Here is a 20,659-nt window from a genome sequence, read left to right as displayed (position 1 = left end):
TTCAACAATAAAAATAAACTTGCTATTCGACAAAAAAGAACAAAAAGGGGCATAAAAATATGCAAATTGCTTGCTAACGTGACTTTTGGCACGTTTAGAGCTCAGTTTAGGTAACATACGCGCGTTGTGAGTTGAGCAAATAGAGCAGAATGTAGCCGAAAATGAAACACAAGCTGCACACGCTGCGTATGCGTAATTTGCAGTGCTGTATAGCTGTCCATCCAGCAGCAGTGCAGGCGCATTGTCAACGCACGGAAATCCTCTTTGCAGCACAGTTAGGGGTGGGGGTTTGGTTAAGTGAGTGGGGTGCAGTCCCCAGAGATTAGATGAACTGTCAGGCGAAAGGCACAAAGCGTCATCACTGCCATTTGCGGAAATGTTGAGCTTGATGTGTGTCTGTTGCTGCTGCTGCTGCTGCTGACCACAAATTGTTAAAGGCCAAGCCAATCAGGCAACAGCTTTATGGCCAGCAAAGCCTGAGCCTGAGCCTGAGCTTGAGTTATCAATTGACAGCGCTACTGTTAGCGGGTTTTGACTGCTGACTGCCAACTGAGAATTGATGGACAGTTAGGGCCGCAGCTTGAGCCAGGAAACAGGATGTGTGAACAGCCGCCCACAAGTCAAAGCGCTTTGATTTATGCATATTAACATGGAACGCTTTTTTTTCAGCACTCAACAAAAAATTTAATATCTTGACTTGGCTTTTGTTTTGTAGTCCAAGCTTGGGCCACACCCCAGCAGCAGCAGCAGCAGCAGCAAAAAAAGTTTGTACACAAGTTTTACGCTTTGTGAGCTGCGCTCTTTGTACTGACGGCAGCATGTCCGATTACAATGAATGGGCGTGGCAACAAAGGCAAACATGAGCTGCCTGCCTGCCTGCGTCGACTTGACTTAAGCGGCAACTTTCTTTTTGAAGCTAAACGCACCGACACAACGTCATGTATTTGCTTAACTCTTATTGAGTTAAGCAGTTGTGAACTTTTCGCTTGCAACTTTTCCGTTGCTGCTTGGACTACAAAATGCGCAGAGTGTAGAATTATTTGTGCAGCGCAGTTAATTAAAAAAACCCGCGTGTTGCAATCAATTGTCAGCTTGAGTTAAACAGTTGGTCAATGTCAGCGCAGGCAACAAAAGAAGTGCAGGCAACTGCATAACAAATTAAGCGACAGACGCTTGCAGCTTGATGAAAATTGTTAAACAAAAGCCAAGACAAGCTAAACAAAGCGCAAAGCGAGTGAGAGAGCAACAGAAGTGGGCCATGGGCAACAGTTTTGATTTGCATAAACAAAGGTTCAAGTGTAGCAAAAGTGGCCGAAATGTGAGACGAGCATAGGCCAAACTGATTGAAGCAGCTAAGCCACGACCACGCCCACGCCCACGCATAGCAGCCACCCACTAGCTACAGCTGCTGCAACTCAAGGCCAGGCGCTTGCACCTGAGCAGCCGCACACTCGATTTCCTGCCGCGCATGTTTGCTGTCAACAATGTTGACAACAACAACAACAAAAGAGCGACAAAAAAATTTCCTTTTGCTGCATTTATTATGCGAGTAATCGCAGTTTGCTATTTGTATTTTGGTTTTGTTTGCAAGCTGACGTCATGCTTATCCTTATGCGTTACACACACACAGACAAACACTTAAACAATGGCGGCCGTAAATAATATAGATTGTATGTTTGTATGCTAGGGGGTGGAGCAGGTTACATTGCTTGCTGCGTTTCGGTCAAGGAAATGAACAAGTTGCTGCTTCAGCTGCTGCTTCATGAGCGAAAAGGACATTGTGCCAGTTTCGTCATTTTAATCACATTGCTACATAAAGCAGCTGCAACTATTTTTACAACACACACACACACACACACAGTATATTGACAGAGAACATAAAAAATTCGCATGTCAGTAAACAATTTTTTTTGCTGCTTGCCCCACTTGACGATTTTTGCACTTGAAAATTGTTCATAATATGCAAACCGAAAGTTCGTCTCGCTAGCGCACTAGCTATGCATGTGTGTGTTTGTCTCTCTCTCTATGTGTGTGTGTGTGTGTGTGGCTAAAAGCTTTGAAGCACATACTTATGCACAGCTTGGCTAGCTTAGTGCACTGGCAGTTTGAAATGCTTTCCCTTATGTTAATTAAGCAGCCACTTGCCCCGGCTAACTATTAAAAAAAAAAACAGGATGTATGTATATAAAAAATTGAGCGAAAAGAGTTGAAAAATGCTGCAGAGGCGCCACTTGAGCAAAGACCATAAAACACTCAAACGCACAGTGTGCGTTTAAAACGCTTTTAGTTTGAAAAAATTGCATTTGAAAACTTTCTTTAAATAATTTAATATTTAGTTTTTAGTTGTTAGCCACACTGTGCGTCATATGACGCATACGCCGTATGGGCCAACTACATGCATTTGACAAGCGCCTAAGCTGTTGCTGTTGCTGTCGTCAGCGTCTCTGCGCTGCTTTGCATAATCAGTTTTGTACATCAGCTCATCGCAGCGCGAGATTAGGCGCATTATATTCGGATTAATGCATGTACTTCGGTTTGACCAAAGCTCTTGTAGGCGTGTCAAGCTTAAATGCATTGTGAACTTTGTGGGCTGTGCTGCTGTTTCGCTGTCAGGGACACACAAACATCAAGGCCACACATCTTTCATTACTTTACAATATATCGCTGCGCTCTCGCTCTCTCTCTCGCTCTCGCTCTTTGTAGCCAACGCATAGATATAACGCATAAAAGATCAAAGGCCTTGAATTAAGCAGCGCCAGCAAGGCAGCTATCGAGGCATAATAATGAAACCCTTAGTGCTGCTGTGGCCTCCAACCACCTACAACGTAACGCAAATTTGCCAAATAAACAAGCAGAGGGAGAGAGAAAAAACGCAGCTGAAAACAAACTCAAAAATGTTGTGGCACTGTCAGGCATTTGACATGCGATTAAACCCAATTTGTATCTCGTGACTCAAGCGCTCAAGTCCAAAGTGAAATGCGCGTGGCATAATTTTTTCATATTTGTGTAGCGCACACAAGCATTGAAATTTATATCTATCCACACACACACACACACACACACAAATGATAAGCGATAACTTTAATGCCTAAACGAATGTTATGAGTTGGAAATTTTATTTGCATAAGCAGCAAACGTTTTACTTTTAACGATGCAGCAGCAACAACTAATGTTATTTAAATGAATGCCATGTTAAGTTGCTGCTATGTTATTAACAGCAAAATGCTATGTTAAAATCGTTTTGAAATGTTAAAAGTAAGTGAAGCGCTGCCTATTCAAACTAATTGCCAAATAAGTAAGTAAAAATTAAATTTATGTGAATTTCAGTTTCACTTTTGTTGCTACGAGCAAAAAATCGCGTATACGCAATATAAAGCGCAACTAAACTTAAGCTTAACTAACTAAAATAGCTTAATTGAGCATAGATACCAAATTTTTGTCTCAACAATTTCGCTCTAGCAAATATTTTGCATTGCTTAAAATTTAATTTAAGCAGCACTCAAGTAACTTTTGTGATGCGAATAAATTTACACAGAAAAATAAATAATATGCAGAAAATTAAATAAAGTCTTTGCTTCAATAGTTCGTTTGAGACATCAAAGGATTTATTTTGACTATTGCGAATAATTATTAAAAGTTGGCTGCCTACAACTTTCAACAAATTCAAATTAAGTTTGCAATAAACCAAAACGAATTGCAAATGTTGCAACTAATTTATGTTTAATTTATGGAAAAGGTTAAGCTAACTGGCAACTAAATATGCTAAATTACGCGCTGTAAGCATTTTCCAAAAATTTATGAGCCTACTACTGTTAAGTTTTGCACAGCCAAACATTGCGTATACGCATTGAACCATCAACACTAAAACTTCTATGCACAACAATATTATGTTTTCCACTTTTGCATGCCAGTGCACATAATTGAATATTCCAATATTTGTATTGCAACTAAAATTGTGTAAATACATTTTGTGGCTGTCAGCTGCATGTTGCATGTTGCACTCAACAGAGTTTGCTAAGCTGCCCCAGACATGGGCAACGTTTTTGGTCAACTACAAATGCGTTGCTAATTTGCATTTCAGAAGCAATTATGGTTATAGAGCCAGAGTGAGAGCGAGAGCGAGAGAAAGACACATTTATTATTAATAGATTGCCGTAGGTTGATTATAACAATTAACGAAATTGTATGTGAAAATGGATTTTACTCGCTCTAGCTGTGTGTGTGTGTTTATGTTGCGACAGTTTCAATTAATTAAAGTAAACGCAAATTCGTGCGTATGCGTGTTATGTGGGCAGCCACTAATTACAATCAGTTCTTGATCAAAAACAAATGAAAGTGCCAAAGTAGCAAAGCACTATGCCCGCACTCAAAAGCTAATAAATGGTTGCTTGTGGACATATACACTGAGAAAAACAGTGCACTTAATTTGCAATAAGCGCAGCTTAATTTATAGCAGCAGTTTATTTCAAGAAATTAAGCATGAATTTAGCTAGAGTTTAATTAAAGCAGTGAGCTTTGAATATATCATACGATTCAGTTAAGACTTAAAGCATTTATTACGTATGCGTAATTTTTAATATGAATTTATCTAATGAGTTTATTTAACGCAGTGAAATTTGTATCTAGATAAGATTTACAACAATTGTCTACGTATGCATAATTTGTAATTGAATTTCAATGGTACGTCAAGATGCTTGGAAATTTAATATAAAGATTCTATACAGAAAAGTTGCTGTCTCTTGCTTTTATAATCTTTAAGCTGCACTAAATCAACTTAACTAGTGCTACGAATCAGTTTTTAATATATATGCAAATAATTAATGCTGCCAGCAATAAATTGTGGTGACTGTTACCAACTTTCTTGGCTAAGACTTACTGTTGAGTACTTCAATTAATTGGCGCTCAGCTTTGCTTACTCAACCTGTCACCTCACAGACAAAAAAAACGTTGATGAAATCAGCACTAAATTCATTAAATTCAGTTAGCAGGCAGATGAATTTTCTTATTCTAAACAAAACGTTGGTGAAATCAGTATTAAATTTATTAAATTCAGTTAGCAGGCAGATGAATTTTGTTGATGATGAACGTTGTTGCAATCATCAGAAAATACACCAACATCTGTCGGTTAACTTTCTTATTCTAAACAAAACGTTGGTGAAAGCACCTGTAAATTCACCAACATTTGCCTGTTAACTTTCTTAATCTAAAACTACAACTTGTAGCTTAAATGTTTAAACACAATAGTGTTGCATTACTTTAGCTATAGCTCTGGTAAATTCACTGCCTGCATAAAATTCTTGCATTCAGCAACAATCTCAATAAAGCATTCACCCCAAACTTTTAATGCAATTTGAAAATTGCATAATTGCATAATTTTGAAAGTTTTGCGCTTTGAGCAATCAACACTTGCTGCTAACTTTGATGCTATTTCTTGCAGTGTATGCATAAGTATATACACAAAGTAGCCGAGCGATTGACACAGTTATTAAAAATGTTATATCAGAGCGATATGCTAGGCATGCGGGCGGGCAGAGCAGCACAAGAACAACAGCTAGAGCAGTTATAGCTACGACATCCACAACGACATCGACATCGACATCGACATACTTAGGCGCACAGTTTGACAGGCAGTGCGGCGGCGGAAGGACGCTGTTTGACAAGCGTGCAGTGGCAGTGGCACTGGCAGCTGTAGATGGCCCCATGTCGAATACACTCGTAAAGAGGAAAAGGAAACATTCGTTGAGATTTCCTTGAACAACATTGAGCTGGTTGAGGCGACGACGACGACAGAGCAAAGCAGCGTTAAGGAATTCAATTAGGCAGATGAGTGGGGAGTGGGGAGTGGGTGGGTCACGTTGAGCAGATAAAAGTGTTGGCAAGTCAAGAGCAAGAAAGCAAAAACCAAAAGACATTTCTGACACTTCACATATGAGAGGGTCATAGAAGTGACTTAACGTGCAGCTTAAGCTGACTAGCTACCACCCAATGGGCAAGTCAGTCAACATGTGCTGAAGCTTGATGCTGATGCTGCTGATCCTTATGGACGATGGCATTGCCTGGCGCTAAGTTTGCCATTGAGTAATGGACTAAATCTCAATACATCTTGCGCACTTTTGCACTCACAGGCAATTTGAGTGGCGCCAGGCAAAAGTTGAATTGCGGTTGCAAAAGTTGTTACACTAGCATAAGCAAGGGGTGGGGATGGGGGGCACAAGTCTCTCTGTTAGGCTCTGAGTCGCACGCATTCATCATTCATTGCCATTAAATTGCAAGCAAAGAGTTTCCGCCAACTTTTTGTGTTTGTGCAGCAAAATTGTTCAACGCTCTAAGTCTCTCTATATATATGTATATATATATTTGATTTGTATGCCCTGCAGACAGATTATGCAGTTAGTTCAAAGTCTACCAACTGAACTGTTTTAATTGCTGCATAAATATTTGTTTAAAATTAGCTCGCATTGTGCTCAAACCAAAACTTTTCGTGGGTTTGGCTGCTTTAAATATTTATCTATAATTAATAAGCTACAGCTACAGCGCAGCCAAGCGTTTATTTATTTATGCGCACACACTTAATAAAGCGAGACATTTTTCAATGCCCCACACTTGCCACTGCAATCAGCAGCGTCTCAGTTGTGGGCTACCCAACTTGACTCTAACCTCAAATTATCTATGAAGCAAGCAGCGCTGCCTAAAATTAATTTCTGCTTAGCTGCAACAGCCGCTCCCGCTCAGTCGCTCTCTGTGCACTCAGTTATGTGCAATTTTTGCTTAAAAATTGCTGTTGCCTTGTTAGCAACTACACATGCTCATGTTCGTTTCGTTCTTGTGCCTTGTAATGCCGCAAAACTAGTTTCAGTTGCTGCTGCTGCTACATGCAACAAGAAACAAACAAATTGGTTATGCTCTGCTTAATTTTGAAGCAATGAGTTTTCTATGAAATGTTTGCACAGTGGTTTAGTTCGTCTATTAATAGACCAGGCCAAAAGCACATTCATGTTTGTGCAAATTCAATGAAAATTTTGCTTTCACTCCAATTTGCAGCTGTGGGCAATGCACACACAGCAAAGTATTTGAAAAATGTTTGAATAACTGTACATGAATCGTATGCAAAGGTAGCAGCTAAGAGTATGAATTGCAGTTAACTTGAATAATTTTATGACGTGGCAACTCTTAGACTTTGTTGCATCTTAATTCGCATAATTATTTAGATAAAAGTCAAAGCCTGTTAAATAAACTTTAGTTTGAATATATTTATATAACAATCAATGCTTTAATAGTTGCGCTTTAAACGTTCAAAGCGCTGAAGCATCTCAAAAACTAATTGAAAATATTTTATTTAGTTCTAAGAAATAAAATTCAAATCTCAGATAATTTAGTTGTTGCCTATAAGATTTTTAATTTGTTTAACTAGCTTTAATTTGAATTTATTCATCTAACAACCAATGCTTTGATAGTTGCGACTTACACGCTGAAATATCTCAAAAATAAATTGAAAATATTATATTTAGTTCTGAGAAAATATAATATATATAATATAAATAAATTCAAATCTCAGGTAATTTAGTTGTTGCCTATGAGAGTTTTATATAACATAATTTAGACTCTAATTTTAGATTTTTAGAAGCGACTCATTTTATAAATAAATAAGTTTTACAATTGAGCAACACTTACATATATCGATTAAAATAAGAAACTCTCCGATTAATCGATAACTCGCTAGTCTAAAGCCAAAGCATGTGAATTGCTTTCAACTTAATAATAAATTTACTTTAGTTTAACTCAAGTCTCATCAAATTGTTTTAATGCTACACAAATTATTGGCAACAGCTCAATCAATTTGCGCGCATTTTGTCACACTGTGCGTGCGTGAAAAGCGACGCGTTTAAAGCCTGCGTCTTGTTTGTCTTGCTCTTGGCTGAGCGTGCGGATAAGTCGAAATTTACACAGGCGCCGATTGTTGGGCTTGAGTGCTTGGTAATGCTGAAATTTGCACTTTTACAAACACGCTAAGAGAGAGAGAGAGAGACAGAGAGGGCAACGCTAGCAGACACGAGCAGCATAAGTAAACAAGTTTACTAAGTATAATCAACGTAGCTGCTTGTTGTTGTGCTTGTTGCAAAGCGAAGCGTGTTGGTTGCATATGCGCTTACATAATACACTCGAGCATACACACACACATACATACATGCGCATATGAGTCATGTTTTTATTAGCATGCTTTTGTGAGCTTTTGTTGCTGCATTTAGCCAACTATAGTACACATATCTATATAAGCAGCGCTCAGCGTGTTTGTGTGTCGGTCTCGCAGCATCCATAAAAACATATTACCTGTGATTTAAGCTCACACACACAAACACACACACACACATATATGAGCAGCGAGCAGAGCTCTAGTTAGCAACTGTTCATCAGCAATGCAGCGAGGCACAAAATATGTGAGTGGAGTGGGGGGCAGGATATTGGCTGCTTGGCGCCTTTGTGCCGGCAGCAGCTCATCGAATGTTCTTACATATTAATTTTTTATTGAATACTGTGCACAGCGAGAAAAAGTAAAGCAACAAATGCAAGCTTAGACTAGCAGACAGCTGCATAAAATAAAATAGCATAAATTTATTATTGCTGTGTGCTAACTCTTTATTCACTTACAGCTTATGTGGCGCACACCAGTGTGTGTGTGTGTGTGTGTGCTAACAAATTGCAAGTACTTAGCTCGCTCATAAGCAGCAGCAGCAACACATTGAGGCAGCAGCAACAGCATTTTGGGCAGTTGCTTAAAGCGCTGCTGTGGCGCAGACAACTTCAGCCACGCATGAAGTCCTGTGTGTGTGTGAGTTTGTTTGTGATTTTTTTATGGCTGTTGCGCCAACAAAAGGCTACTAAGTGGGGTCTGAGCGCGCACACAAAGCGCAAAAGGCAATGAAATAAACAAAGCCACAAAATGACACTGACTTGAACTGGCAGCAGCAGCAGCTACAGTGTCAGCATAAAAACACCTGCGTGTGTGTGTGTGTGTGTGTTTCAACAGCTGACTTGCTGTAAAAATTCTGTTATGCAAAGGGGCCGCTGCGGCTCATGTGCTTTAAACTTAATGAAATTGAAATCATAATGCAAGACAAATGCGTTGCCTGGCTACAGCTACAACTACCAGCCACGCTCACGCAGGCGCGCGCGCACCTACGCACGCCTATGGGGCACGCACAGTAAACTTTATAAATTGTTTAATAAGTTTTTGCCGAGCACAATTCGTCTACAGTCTCCAGTACATGCTGTGCACATACAAAAATATGTTGCATAACTTGCGGCGCCTCGCTCGCTCTCTCTCTGTGATTAATGTGGTTGCTGCTCTGTGGGCACTGAGTGGGGGTTTTTAGAGCCTCACAGCGACATTTACAAATTTCTTTAAGACCCGCTGGCTCTGCACAGTGGGCGCGCGCCATATGCAAATTGAAGCTTTAAAAGTACAACAACAATAAAAAATTTTGAAAGCTATGCAAGTTTTGGGTGTTTACAAACTAATTGAAAGCATTTAAGTTGACATTAAACGAAAAACAAAAATATACGCAAATTAAATAAAGAAAAAGGTTCAAAACTGCCTAAAGGCTCAAGTTTATTGTAAAGGCATTAGGGGCGTGGTCAGCTCAAGCTGACAGATTTGCTTGTTGCTGTTGTTGTTCTCGTCTCGATTAAATTAAGCGTGCCCAAAGTGTGTGGCAGTAAATTAATTTTAGGGTCAGTTCATTCAGTGCCACAGCCACAAGGGAAATTTGCTTAAATGAAAGTGCCAAAGCAATATGCAAAGAATGCATAGAGCGTAATCCTTACACGCACACATACGCACTTTTAATTGCTTGAGACTTGAGTCAATTGGCTGCTAATAGGTTTTCCATGTTGACAATATTTTTTGACAGAGCAATTCAAGTTGCAACTGGGTGCAACAGCTACAATAAATTTCCAATTAAATTTGATAGTTGTTATTGCATAATAATTCAATTCAATGTAAGCCAATATAACGTTTAACGTTTTGTCGTTTTGCATTTTAGTTAATTGGCAACTAATTCGATTATGAGCAACAATAGGCCTTGATTTTGAATGTGAACTTATTGCTTTATTTAATTATTTAAGCGACGCTCGATAAAGAATATTGTCAAAGAATTTTACTAATATTTACATTTTGTGTATAACAAAAATTTATAGTAGGGCAAAGCTTAGAAAAGTTTAAATCAAACGACAGTTGCTACTCAAGTAATTTAATTTACATTTAGCATAAGAAAAACTCAACATTAAATTGTTTTGATTCATCAAAACTTGCACCAAATATTGGTCTGATTAGAAAATAAGTTTTTGCACCTATTATTAAATTAAAAAATCTGCTTTAATTTAATTTTATAAATATAGTAGTGCCCACACCATTTTTAAAATATATGTTGCTTCCATTAATTCTATTCAGCATTTTTTGTAGCAACTTAAATTAGTCGTTCATTGGAACTGTGTCTATGAGCTTAACGTGGACTAACTTTAATGTATATTTTAAAGAATACGTATAATATTTTTAACAGTTAAAATATTTCCACAGATTTCTACAGCATAAAGTATTCATTTTGTCGTTTACTTGGCAGTCAGCCCATTTACGAGCTTAAGTCAAACAGTTGTGCTAATGAAAAATGCACATTTCGCTTTACCAATTAAATATTTTATACTTATTAAATGCTTTAAAATGACGCACCCTGTATATTATGTGCGTCTGCTTGATTGCAGTTAACTGCTGGCAATTATCAGGCAGTTGTTGCAGCTGCAACAAGCAAACAGCAACAGCAGCCTGGACTATGTCATAGCTGCCAACAGCAAGAACAAAGCAGAGACTGCGAGAGACAGAGAGAGAGAGAGAGAGAGAAAGCAAGAAAGCGAGTTTTATATAAAAATAACAACAGCAGCTGCGTTGCATTTTATAAATAATAATTAAAATCAAAATGTTATGCTGCTTGTTGCCCCACGGCAACATTATAAGAAGAAGCAAAGAAGAAAATACGTAAATATGTTTTGAAAATTACAGTTATTCGCTCAAGCACGCCCCTCGCACTAATTGTATGCAATTTATTATAACAATCGAAATTCGAACAGACGTAAATAAATAAACATAAGTAGAAGCAGTTAAGGGCTACACTGCTACAAATATTTGATAGCCAAATTAGGTAAGAGTTAATGCTATTGATATGAGTTAAGCATTAGCAATAGCAAAGTTAGATTTAAGCTTTTTTTGCTTCTTGTTTATGAGCTTAATAAGATTTCTTCAAAATATTGATATGAGTTAAAAATTACCAATATCAAATTTTGACCTAAGCTTTTTTTTTCCTACTTATTTATGAGAGTGAAAAATAAGTTAAATTCAATAATTTAAACTTTAACTAATTTTATATGTTTTGGTCAGTAATTTAGGAAATTTTGAAGCTATTAAAATTGTTTGCTTCAGTACAAAATTAAACTTTAATGATTTCTCAATCTCTTTTAATTTTATAACATCAACAGCTCTTTTTTTTATATAAAGCACAAAATAGTTGACAAAATAATTGTTTAAGTTGATTGATAATAAATTCTTGATTTTAAACGTTTTTTTTCTTGTAAGTTTAGTTATTATATTTAAATTTTTAGGCCTGCTGCTTAATTTAATATATATGCTAATAAAGCAAAAAATAATTGTTCAAGTAATGATAATAAATTTTTAATTTTAAAGTTTTGCTGCTTTTTTAAATTGAGTAATTATGCCTGAATATTTAAGCTTGTTGTTTAATTTAATATATAAACAATCTACATCAAACTATATACATAAAATAATTATTCAATTAATGATAATAAATTTAATTTTAAAAGTTTTTTGGTTTTTTTTTTAAATAAGTAATTATACTTGAATTTTTAAGCTTGTAGCTTAATTTAATATATAAGCAATTTCTATACATTTTATGCTAATAAAGCAAATAATAATAAATAAAATTTTAAAAGTATTTAGCTTTTTTAGTGAGTAATTATAATGAATTAAGCTTGTAAACAATTTATATAAATCTGCCTATTGTCTAAATTGATTTGCTCAATTTTTCTGAGTGTATGTAGCGTCTATGTCGCTGCTGCTGCTGTTGGCAGTCAACGCACGTCTGTTAGTGTTATTTAGGCCCAAGCACATAAATATTTCACACGCAATACGCTGGGCGTAGCAACAAGCACTTGGCCTTAAAAGCAGCAGCAGGCATTACGTATACGCACAGTTGACAATGGACAGCCTAGATGCGAACTATTTTGCAGTGCAGCGACGCGGCTTGACGCTGATTGGCTTCGATGTAAGCCAAATGCAATTGAAAGTGCGTTATCCGGCGTGGGTAGCGCTGCTTATACTTGCGGCTGTGTCACACAATTGGCCAATGCTGGTGAAGGCGCTGGTGAGTGCGGAGAGCATGCTGCGCTTTCTGGACGGCATGGCGATCTTTAATCAAGGCACGCTGGCTACAGTGAAGCTTGTGGTGTGCGTGTATAAGCGACAGCGACTGAGCGCATTGCTGCAGCGTTTGCATGCAGCGCATTTGCAGCAACCAGCGAGAGTTAATCGCAGTGAGCTGCATCGACTGGATCGACGCATAAGTTTGCTATATAGAAATGCAGTTTATGCTACTATACTAAGCTGCGCTGTTATGCCCATAGTGCCAATGGCTTGGGCACGCTGGCAAGGCACTGCTTACGAGCCGCTGACGCCGCTGGACTTTGACTTCTGGCTGGACATGCACAGGCCGCGCTACTACTGGCCCGTCTATGTTTGGGGCGTGTGTGGCACCAGCAGCGTCGCGCTGACTGTCATAGCGCTGGACTCGCTGTTCAGTTGGCTGCTGCTTAGCAGCGTGGCGCAGTTTGCTGCGCTCAAGCTCAAGCTGCGTACGCTGCAGTGCAACTTTTCGCAGCTGCCACGCTGCGTGGCAATGCACAAAGCTTGCCAAAACAATTGCGACGAGCTGAACGACATTTATGCTGAAATTCTGTTGGTGCAATATACGCTGAGCTTCATACAGCTCTGCTGTGCGCTCTATCGCTTTAATAACGCCGGCTGGAGCTCGGATCTGCCGTTCCGCATTTGCTTTTTGGTTGTGGTGTTCGCTCAAGTCTGCGCTTATTGCTTGGCTGGCGACTATTTGAAGCAGGAGAGCGCCAGTGTCGCCACAGTCATCTACGAGTGCTTTGACTGGTCCACACTGCCGCCAGGCAGACGACGCTTGCTCGCACTAATGATGCTGCGCGCACAGCAGCCCGTGCAGCTCTCCGGCTACTTGTTCAACATTGATAGGCCGCTGCTGCTTTGGGTAAGTCTCAGCTTTGAGCAAAGCGTTTGAGCTTGGGTAGGCAAGCAAAAAATGCTTTAGTCAAAGCAGCTGCAAAAAAAGGAGCAAACTTTGCTGGCATTCGCACAATTTTAATTGAAATTTCAACTCAAGCATTTGCTGGCAAACTAACAAAATTAACAAATGCTTATCCAACTGTAAAATATTCAACGCTCTGCAGCAGCGAAAAATACAATAAATCCACTTTTCAAATCAAGTAAGCGGCTTAAAATATTTCAATGTTTTAGCTTCAATCAAAGTCAACTTTTATTTTATGAAAACTAAAATTCAATCATATCGCAGCCATCTAACAACTTTAACAACTAACAAATGCTTTTCAAACTGTAAAATATTCAACGCTCTCTTATTAAATGCAGCAGTGAAAAATGCAATTTTAAAAACGCATAAATCCACTTTTCAAATTGAGTAAGCGGCTTAAAATATTTCAATCAAAGTCAACATTTATTTTATGAAAAACTAAAACTCAATGAAATCCCAGCAAAACAAAAAGCTGTCGCTAATGCAAGTTTATATTGAACTTTAAAGATTTGAAATTTAAGGAATTGAAATTGAAATATAGAGAACAGAGAGAAAGAGAGAGAAAGTCGAGTGCTTGCAATTTAGTGCTTAATAATAAAATATTAGTAAATGTTATAACTCAAAATTAATTAAAAACTTGCAGATTTGCTAAACGACAGCGCTCAAAAAATAAATTTCGCTAGAATTGTGCATATGCAAAATATTCGATATCTAAGCTTTAAAGCTATTAATATAAATTTACTTGGAAAGATTCCTGCTCAAATTCTTGCTCACTTAGGCTTATGCTTAAGGGCTTAGAACCCTTGCAGCCCTTAAGGGCAAAAATAGCATTTGATTCAATTCAAACATTGCGCTATGTTAAGCAAAAGGCCAAAAATAAAAAAAAAAATTTGTTGGCAGCATTGTTTTTAACTTCAAAGAGCATATAAATATTATTTTGAATATGCTGAAAGCTCTACAACTTTTAACAATTTTTTATAATTTAAAGCGCTGCAGCAATTAAAACTGCGCGCACTTAAAATAATAAAAAACACTAATTAATGTGCATATATCTATTTTTTTTCTGCTAGGTACTGAAGACAACGAGCTCGTTTCTGGCCATGCTGCGCACCCTCGACCGTTAGCCATGTGGCTAAAACTAATTACAGTTAGACGTAACACGCTTTAGTTCGTCGGTTAAGTCGAATAATGCACTAATTTGTTGAAATTACGCACGAAGTTTATGCAACAGCCATGTGTGGCAACATAAACATGTAGTTTGCTGCATTTGGATGCTATGACTGTCTCGTTTGTTATGCTTACGAGGGGGTGGGAGCGGAGCGGGGCTGTGGCAGCGGTAAACAAATGGAAAACGCAAAGTCTTTATTGCCAAGCAGAGCAACGAGGCAAATTGAAATTCATGAGGTATTCCATAAAATACATAGGCAAACGTGTGCGCTCTCGCTGGCTGCGGTATTTGTTAAACTAGAAAGTATGCAGGAGCAGCAGGAGCAGCAGCAAACTACAAATATAACAAGCACAACAGCGCCTCAGACCATTGGCTGCCTATGGGGCAACAGCTGTAGTTTATGCTAAGGATGAGCGCAAGGATTTTGCTGCTGACGCAGCTGAGTTCAGGTAACGGTTTATGGCATGCGGCTGGTATTTTTTACTTCAACATTGTTGTTGCTGTTGCTGCTGTAGACGAAAATTTTTTACGTGTTGCGGAATGTGTGCAAGTTACGAACTGTGCTGAGATTTGGCTAAAGCAACAACAACAACTGTTGCTAACTTCAAGACAAGTTGACTGTATGCTTGGAATTTTATTATTAAATTGCTCAAATTTGCGCATGTTGTTGCTGTTGCTGTTGTTGCCACGCATACAATGACAGCTTATGCAGTATATAGTATAGCAGTTATATAATAAATGACAAGCAGCTTTTTGCGTTTTGTTTCAGTTGATTAACGAGCTTTTGTTGCAGGTGCAAAAACGCACATAAAATAAATGACAACATATTAATATAGCCAGCTGACCAGGCAACAGTTTGCTACAAATTTATAGCATAGTCCATGTATATTAAACTACAGTAAGCACTCACTTACAACAAAAAAAAATATGTATAGCTAGCGCATATATTTAAACTTTTAAAAGCTTGTAAATGGCAGCTACAAGCACTCGCTCATATAAACTTTTTTTTTGTGTGTATATTTTTTTGTATTTTTGCGGTTCGTTGAGCACATAATAATTCCATCAACAGCAACAAAAGCCAACAACAAAAGGTGCTGCTGCCTGCTGCCTGCTGCCCAAAACGTTTAGCACTGGCTGCTGCACAGATAACACAGCAACAGGAACAACCAGAGTCAGCTTTTGCCCGACGGCACTTAGTCAACTTCGCTCTCTCTCTCTCTCTATGTATGTGTGGTCAGCATTAAAACAGACAACATGGCGTATGAATAACGTGAATATTGCCCAGCTGCCGATAAGGTTAGCATTTGTTGCAGCTGCAATTTTTTGCATGCATTATGCTGCTGCTGGTTGGGGCAGCTCTGTACCCGATTTGCAAAGGTCATATTGGTGTGAAATGCAGACTACAATAAATTGTGTGTGCGCAATCTGTGCAGCGCTGAAAAGCAGGCAACATTTAAGCAAATGCTGCTTTTTTATAACAAACAAGCGTGTCTTTTACATTAAAATAAATGCTGCTGTGTGTGTGTGTTTGTTTACACAAAGCACAGCACTCAGCGGTTAGGCACGGCACGCCCAAATGAAAACTTTTCTAATTAAAATTGCATGAGCTTGTAATAGGTTAATAGCAAGTAGACTGAGTTGTATACACACACACACACACAGACTGACTATTAGCATAAAGTTTTCTTTTTTTTCAAAAATTCCATAAATTAATTTTTTAGCAAACAATTTTCATGCATTAATTAAGCAAACAATACGCTGACTGGCTAACTGGCTGGCAGACTAATTAGAACGCTGTTTAACTAACGCGTAATTAGTTGCCCTTTAATTGACACAGACACCTTTAGTAATGCGCCACGCTGTGCGCTGCTAATTAAAAGCAAGTTGTTGCGCTCTGATTGAAGCTGCAGCTCAATTGACTCGAAAGCAAGTCATGATTTACTGCTTTAGTTCAATTTCATTTGTTCAGCTGCATTTCGACATTCATTATACAACTTTTAGCTTAACTAAACACAACGCACAACGTTTTTATATGTTAATGCGCTCGTCTGTATGCGTATAAATTATTATGCTACGCACACACACACATATAAATATATGTATGTGTAATTCCTTGTGGCATAAACTGCAAAAACAGTCGTAGATCAACGCAGCATGTGACAGCTGCGATAAAAGCTTACAGAACATGAAATACGCTCAAATTTCAATACATAGATAAATCTTAATTTTCGCTCTAAATGAGCCACAAATACATAAAAGAACTTTTCCTTTGATGGCCACAAAACTAAGTTGAGCAAAGCGAATTACACGCATATTAAAAGTTAAATAGTTTTGTTTACTTATTTGCAGAGCAGTAAGTAAAGTAAATATAAGAATGTAAACATGGCTTTTGAATTTTAATTAACATTATGAATTAATAAACTTAATTTTTGTAAAATAAAAACGAAAAATATTCACTGCTTAAGCTTAAAAAATTCATTAGGGTTTGTTCAATTTCAATCAGCATTAAATTATGCTTGAAAAACAATCGAAATGATTTTATATTCAATTCATAATAATTAATGTAGGTGAACAGCAGCAAAGATAAAGGCAGAGACAGACAGCGAGAAAGAAAGAGAGTGTATGTGTGTGCGATAACAACTGGAAAACGACGCTTAAAAGTATGCAGCGAAAAATTGCATTGTCTGTCAAGGATTTATGCTTTAAATATTTTTTTAAATTACATAAATTATTAAAGCAAAATTCAAAAGCCCAAAAGGCCTGAGTTGCTCTGGCTATAAAGCAATTGTACATAGAAATTATTCTAGGCTACAATTAAAATAAATAAATAAACTTATAGCTAATTTAAAATATTCCATATTATTTTTTAATTATTTGTGCCCCAAGCAAATTATTTAATTATCGCTATTTAACAGCTATTTATGTATTAACGCGAGCATTGAATTCTTTTCAATTTGAATATATGAATTTTAATTTGTTCACAGCGTTTATTTATATTGCATTAAAATGCATATGTTTTTACTGTTAACAAAATAAAATTGTATACAATTCATTTAACAATTTATTCAACTGTGTGCGTGTGCTTGCCATGAATAAAAATATTTTCAAATTACACAAAACATTTTTTCGTCGACCACACCCAAAGGTAGGCAAAACCAAATATTTAGTTGAATTTGCAATTAATTTATGCATAATTAAATAATTGCATGAGCGTCAATTTCACGCACACACACACACACAACGCAACTGATAAATTTGCCGTGGGAAATTTTGTCACTTTTATTTATTTTTAGTCAGTAAATCAATTGGCTCGCATAATTAAATACACATTATTGATATGCTCGCTGATACTTGTGTGTTTATAAATAATAAATATTTGCATAATTAGCGCAGCGCTTCAAGTTGATTTTAAGCTCTGCATATATAATTGAACGCAAATAGACGCGATATATTTACAGCGGCAACAACAAAAAAAAAGTCAAGTCATTGTAAAATGTTTTTTTTAGCAATAACATATAGAAATGGCAATGGCCTAAAAAGCTTTTAAGTAATGCCACAGCATAAAAAGAAAAAAAAACGAATGGCAAGAAAAAAGTGCTAAAAAATGTTGAAAAATGACTTTGCATGGGAATTGCGTGCTATACGTGTATGTGTGTGTGTGTGACAATGAGCATGAAATGCTATTTATATTGTTCAATTTTTTAAATAAAAAAATAAAAAATAAACTTGGCGCATGACTTTTTGTGCAGAAATTCTTGCATGTATTGTACTTTAGGTGCATGTGTATGTGTGTGTATATATATACTCTTGTTGTACATTACAATTTTTGGTTCCATGCTTGATTTGTTGTGCGGCGACGGCGACGGCGGCGGCTTCTGCGTCTTCGTTGATTTCATTAGCTGTCAACAGTGTTGGGCGTCTTCTTCTTGCTGCTTACTCTTTGCCAATTGTATTTTGAATTTATTTGATTTTTAACTTTGCTGCTGTCTGTTTTAATTATATGCTCGCAATTGTTTTGCTGTTTGAATTTCGAATGTAAGTTGATTTTTTGTTACACTTTTCAACACTGTTCTGTTTGTTGTTGCTGTACGTTTTTTGTTGTATATTTGCTGACGAAACCGTTATTTCATTTGTTTACTTTTGTTTTAATTGGCGGCGTTAATTTGTTGCTTTTTAAATGTTAATTGAACTTTTTGTGTGCAGCGTTTTTTTCTTTTATTCTTTGTTAATTAAGTTTAGTTTGTTTGGTTTGGTGTTCTAGCTTTCAATTGGATTGATATACTCGTGTTTTTGTTTTTAATATTTATGTACTAATAAAATGCATGTAAGTCAGTCCGTCGTTTCACAAATTGTTTGCCGTTGAGCGAGCTGTGTGTGTAACTGTAAAATGAGAATAGCAAGTGCAAAGTTCAAGCTGTGGGCCAAGTCAGTCACTCAGTCAGTCAGTCAGTCAGCAATTAGCAACAAATTAGCAACTCAATTGTTCAAAGCTTAAAGTTGCAAATTCGCACACACACACACAGACATTCATACATGCACACATTTAATGTTGGCGCCAGTGCTTGGCTTTGGGGTCTGGCATCCGCTACAAATTGTGAGTGCGTCTTTGACTTGTGGCACGTTGCACACACACACACACATGCGGCCAAAAGTGCAGCGCAGGCCACGCCTACTGCACTGTAATTTCTTGCTCCATTAAGCACACACACATGCACACACTCAATCACACAGCTTGAATAACGCACTGCACTTGATGCTCGACCATTTATTTACGGTTTTTACTATTTTCGTGTTTTTCTTTTTTTATTTTTATTTGCAGTTTTGTGTGTATGTTTTTTCTTGTTGAGAATTGCAATGGCGCTTCGATTTCGTTGCGATACGTGGCGAATTGCTCCAAGTCCAAGGCGTTGCACAGCGCTCGGCGCTCAGAGGAAAAGACAACTTGATCACAGCATGGAATATGTTCAACTGACCGAAGAGCCCGAGCAGCGAGCACAGCATAGCCAAGCAGCCAGTCAAACAGCCAGCCAGCCAGGCAGCAAGGCAGCCACGCTTAGCCAACGAACGACAGGCTGCTGGCTTTATCGGCCGTCGTAGACTCGCGCGTCCGAGCTTCGTGTTGCCTCGTGTTGCGTATTGAGTTGAGTGTGGAAGCAACATGTTGCACTCAACTCAAGCGCGCAGCATATCCTTGGCTAGCTCAAGGACTCAACTCAAACAGACACGTCACGTGTTGCGCTGAGCTTTCACTCCATACAATTTTTGCTTGTTTTGGTTGCGTTTTATGCTAATGTGTTATACAGGGCGTATACGCAACATTGAGCGCTGAGCCTCGCCCGCATGCAAACGGAAATTATGTTGCAACTAAGCCTGGCTATAATTGAAGAAGATACAAGATACTGTTTGTAGCAGCATCAGAACTTTTTCTCAGGTGCATTCACACATGAACGCGCAGCCACGCCCCCCAACCCACGCCAGACAACACACATTAGAGTAATAACTAACGCAAGTTGCAGCAGCAGCTCTGCTGCTAATGCAATTATAAAAAGCTAGCAGGCAGAACAACTCAACTCGACTACGCTCTTTTAGTTTTATTTTGTAATAATAAGCATACGCACAGTTTACAAGTCAGACAGACAACTTGCCAGTTGCAGCAAATGCACTTGCACTATTTATGAATTTGTTGCTCATAATTTGCGCACTTTATTAATAAAGTTTTGCACACAGCCAAAGCCCTGCCCAGCGCCAAAGTCTTTGCAACAATAACAATAAATGCTTTTTTATAGTTTCACACACACATACACACGTACATACATATTGGCAAACAGCTCTTTAAAATGGCCCAAACAACTTCTAGCCGCATTGCCAACTTTTTGTTTAAGTAACAAAAAAAAATTGCTTGCTATTTATGTTTTCAAACTTCTCTGACTTGCTCAATTCTTTTGTAGCAGCTAAACAAGAAATGAGAAATAAATAGTTGCAGTTAAGCTGAACTTGGCCAAGAGCGTTGCTATTAAATTTCAGCTCAATTGATTTATTTTCAGTTGATATATTTGTAATTAATGCTGAGCTATTTGATAAAGTTGAGCTCAACTAATTA

General features: G+C 37.8%; 2 protein-coding genes across 2 annotated transcripts in view; one reads left to right on the top strand and one right to left on the bottom strand.

Annotated features, from left to right (window-relative positions):
• LOC108596542 overlaps nucleotides 1-20,659 on the bottom strand; it is a 76,311-nt gene that overhangs the window by 27,910 nt on the left and 27,742 nt on the right. The window lies entirely within an intron of this gene.
• LOC108596543 (odorant receptor 45a) lies at nucleotides 12,261-15,911 on the top strand. The gene is made up of 2 exons (XM_033293213.1): nucleotides 12,261-13,778; nucleotides 14,462-15,911. The coding sequence occupies exon 1, from the start codon at nucleotides 12,261-12,263 to the stop codon at nucleotides 13,362-13,364; it is 1,104 nt and encodes a 367-aa protein (XP_033149104.1). The 3' UTR covers nucleotides 13,365-13,778; nucleotides 14,462-15,911.

This window comes from Drosophila busckii, chromosome 2R (genome assembly GCF_011750605.1).
Source record: "Drosophila busckii strain San Diego stock center, stock number 13000-0081.31 chromosome 2R, ASM1175060v1, whole genome shotgun sequence".
In the NCBI taxonomy this organism is placed as follows: domain Eukaryota; kingdom Metazoa; phylum Arthropoda; class Insecta; order Diptera; family Drosophilidae; genus Drosophila; species Drosophila busckii.
This window is presented reverse-complemented; position numbering and strand designations above follow the sequence as displayed.

Coding starts and splice junctions, on each gene's coding strand:
- LOC108596543 (XM_033293213.1), top strand. CDS start 12,261: ATGGACAGCCTAGATGCGAACTATTTTGCAGTGCAGCGACGCGGCTTG.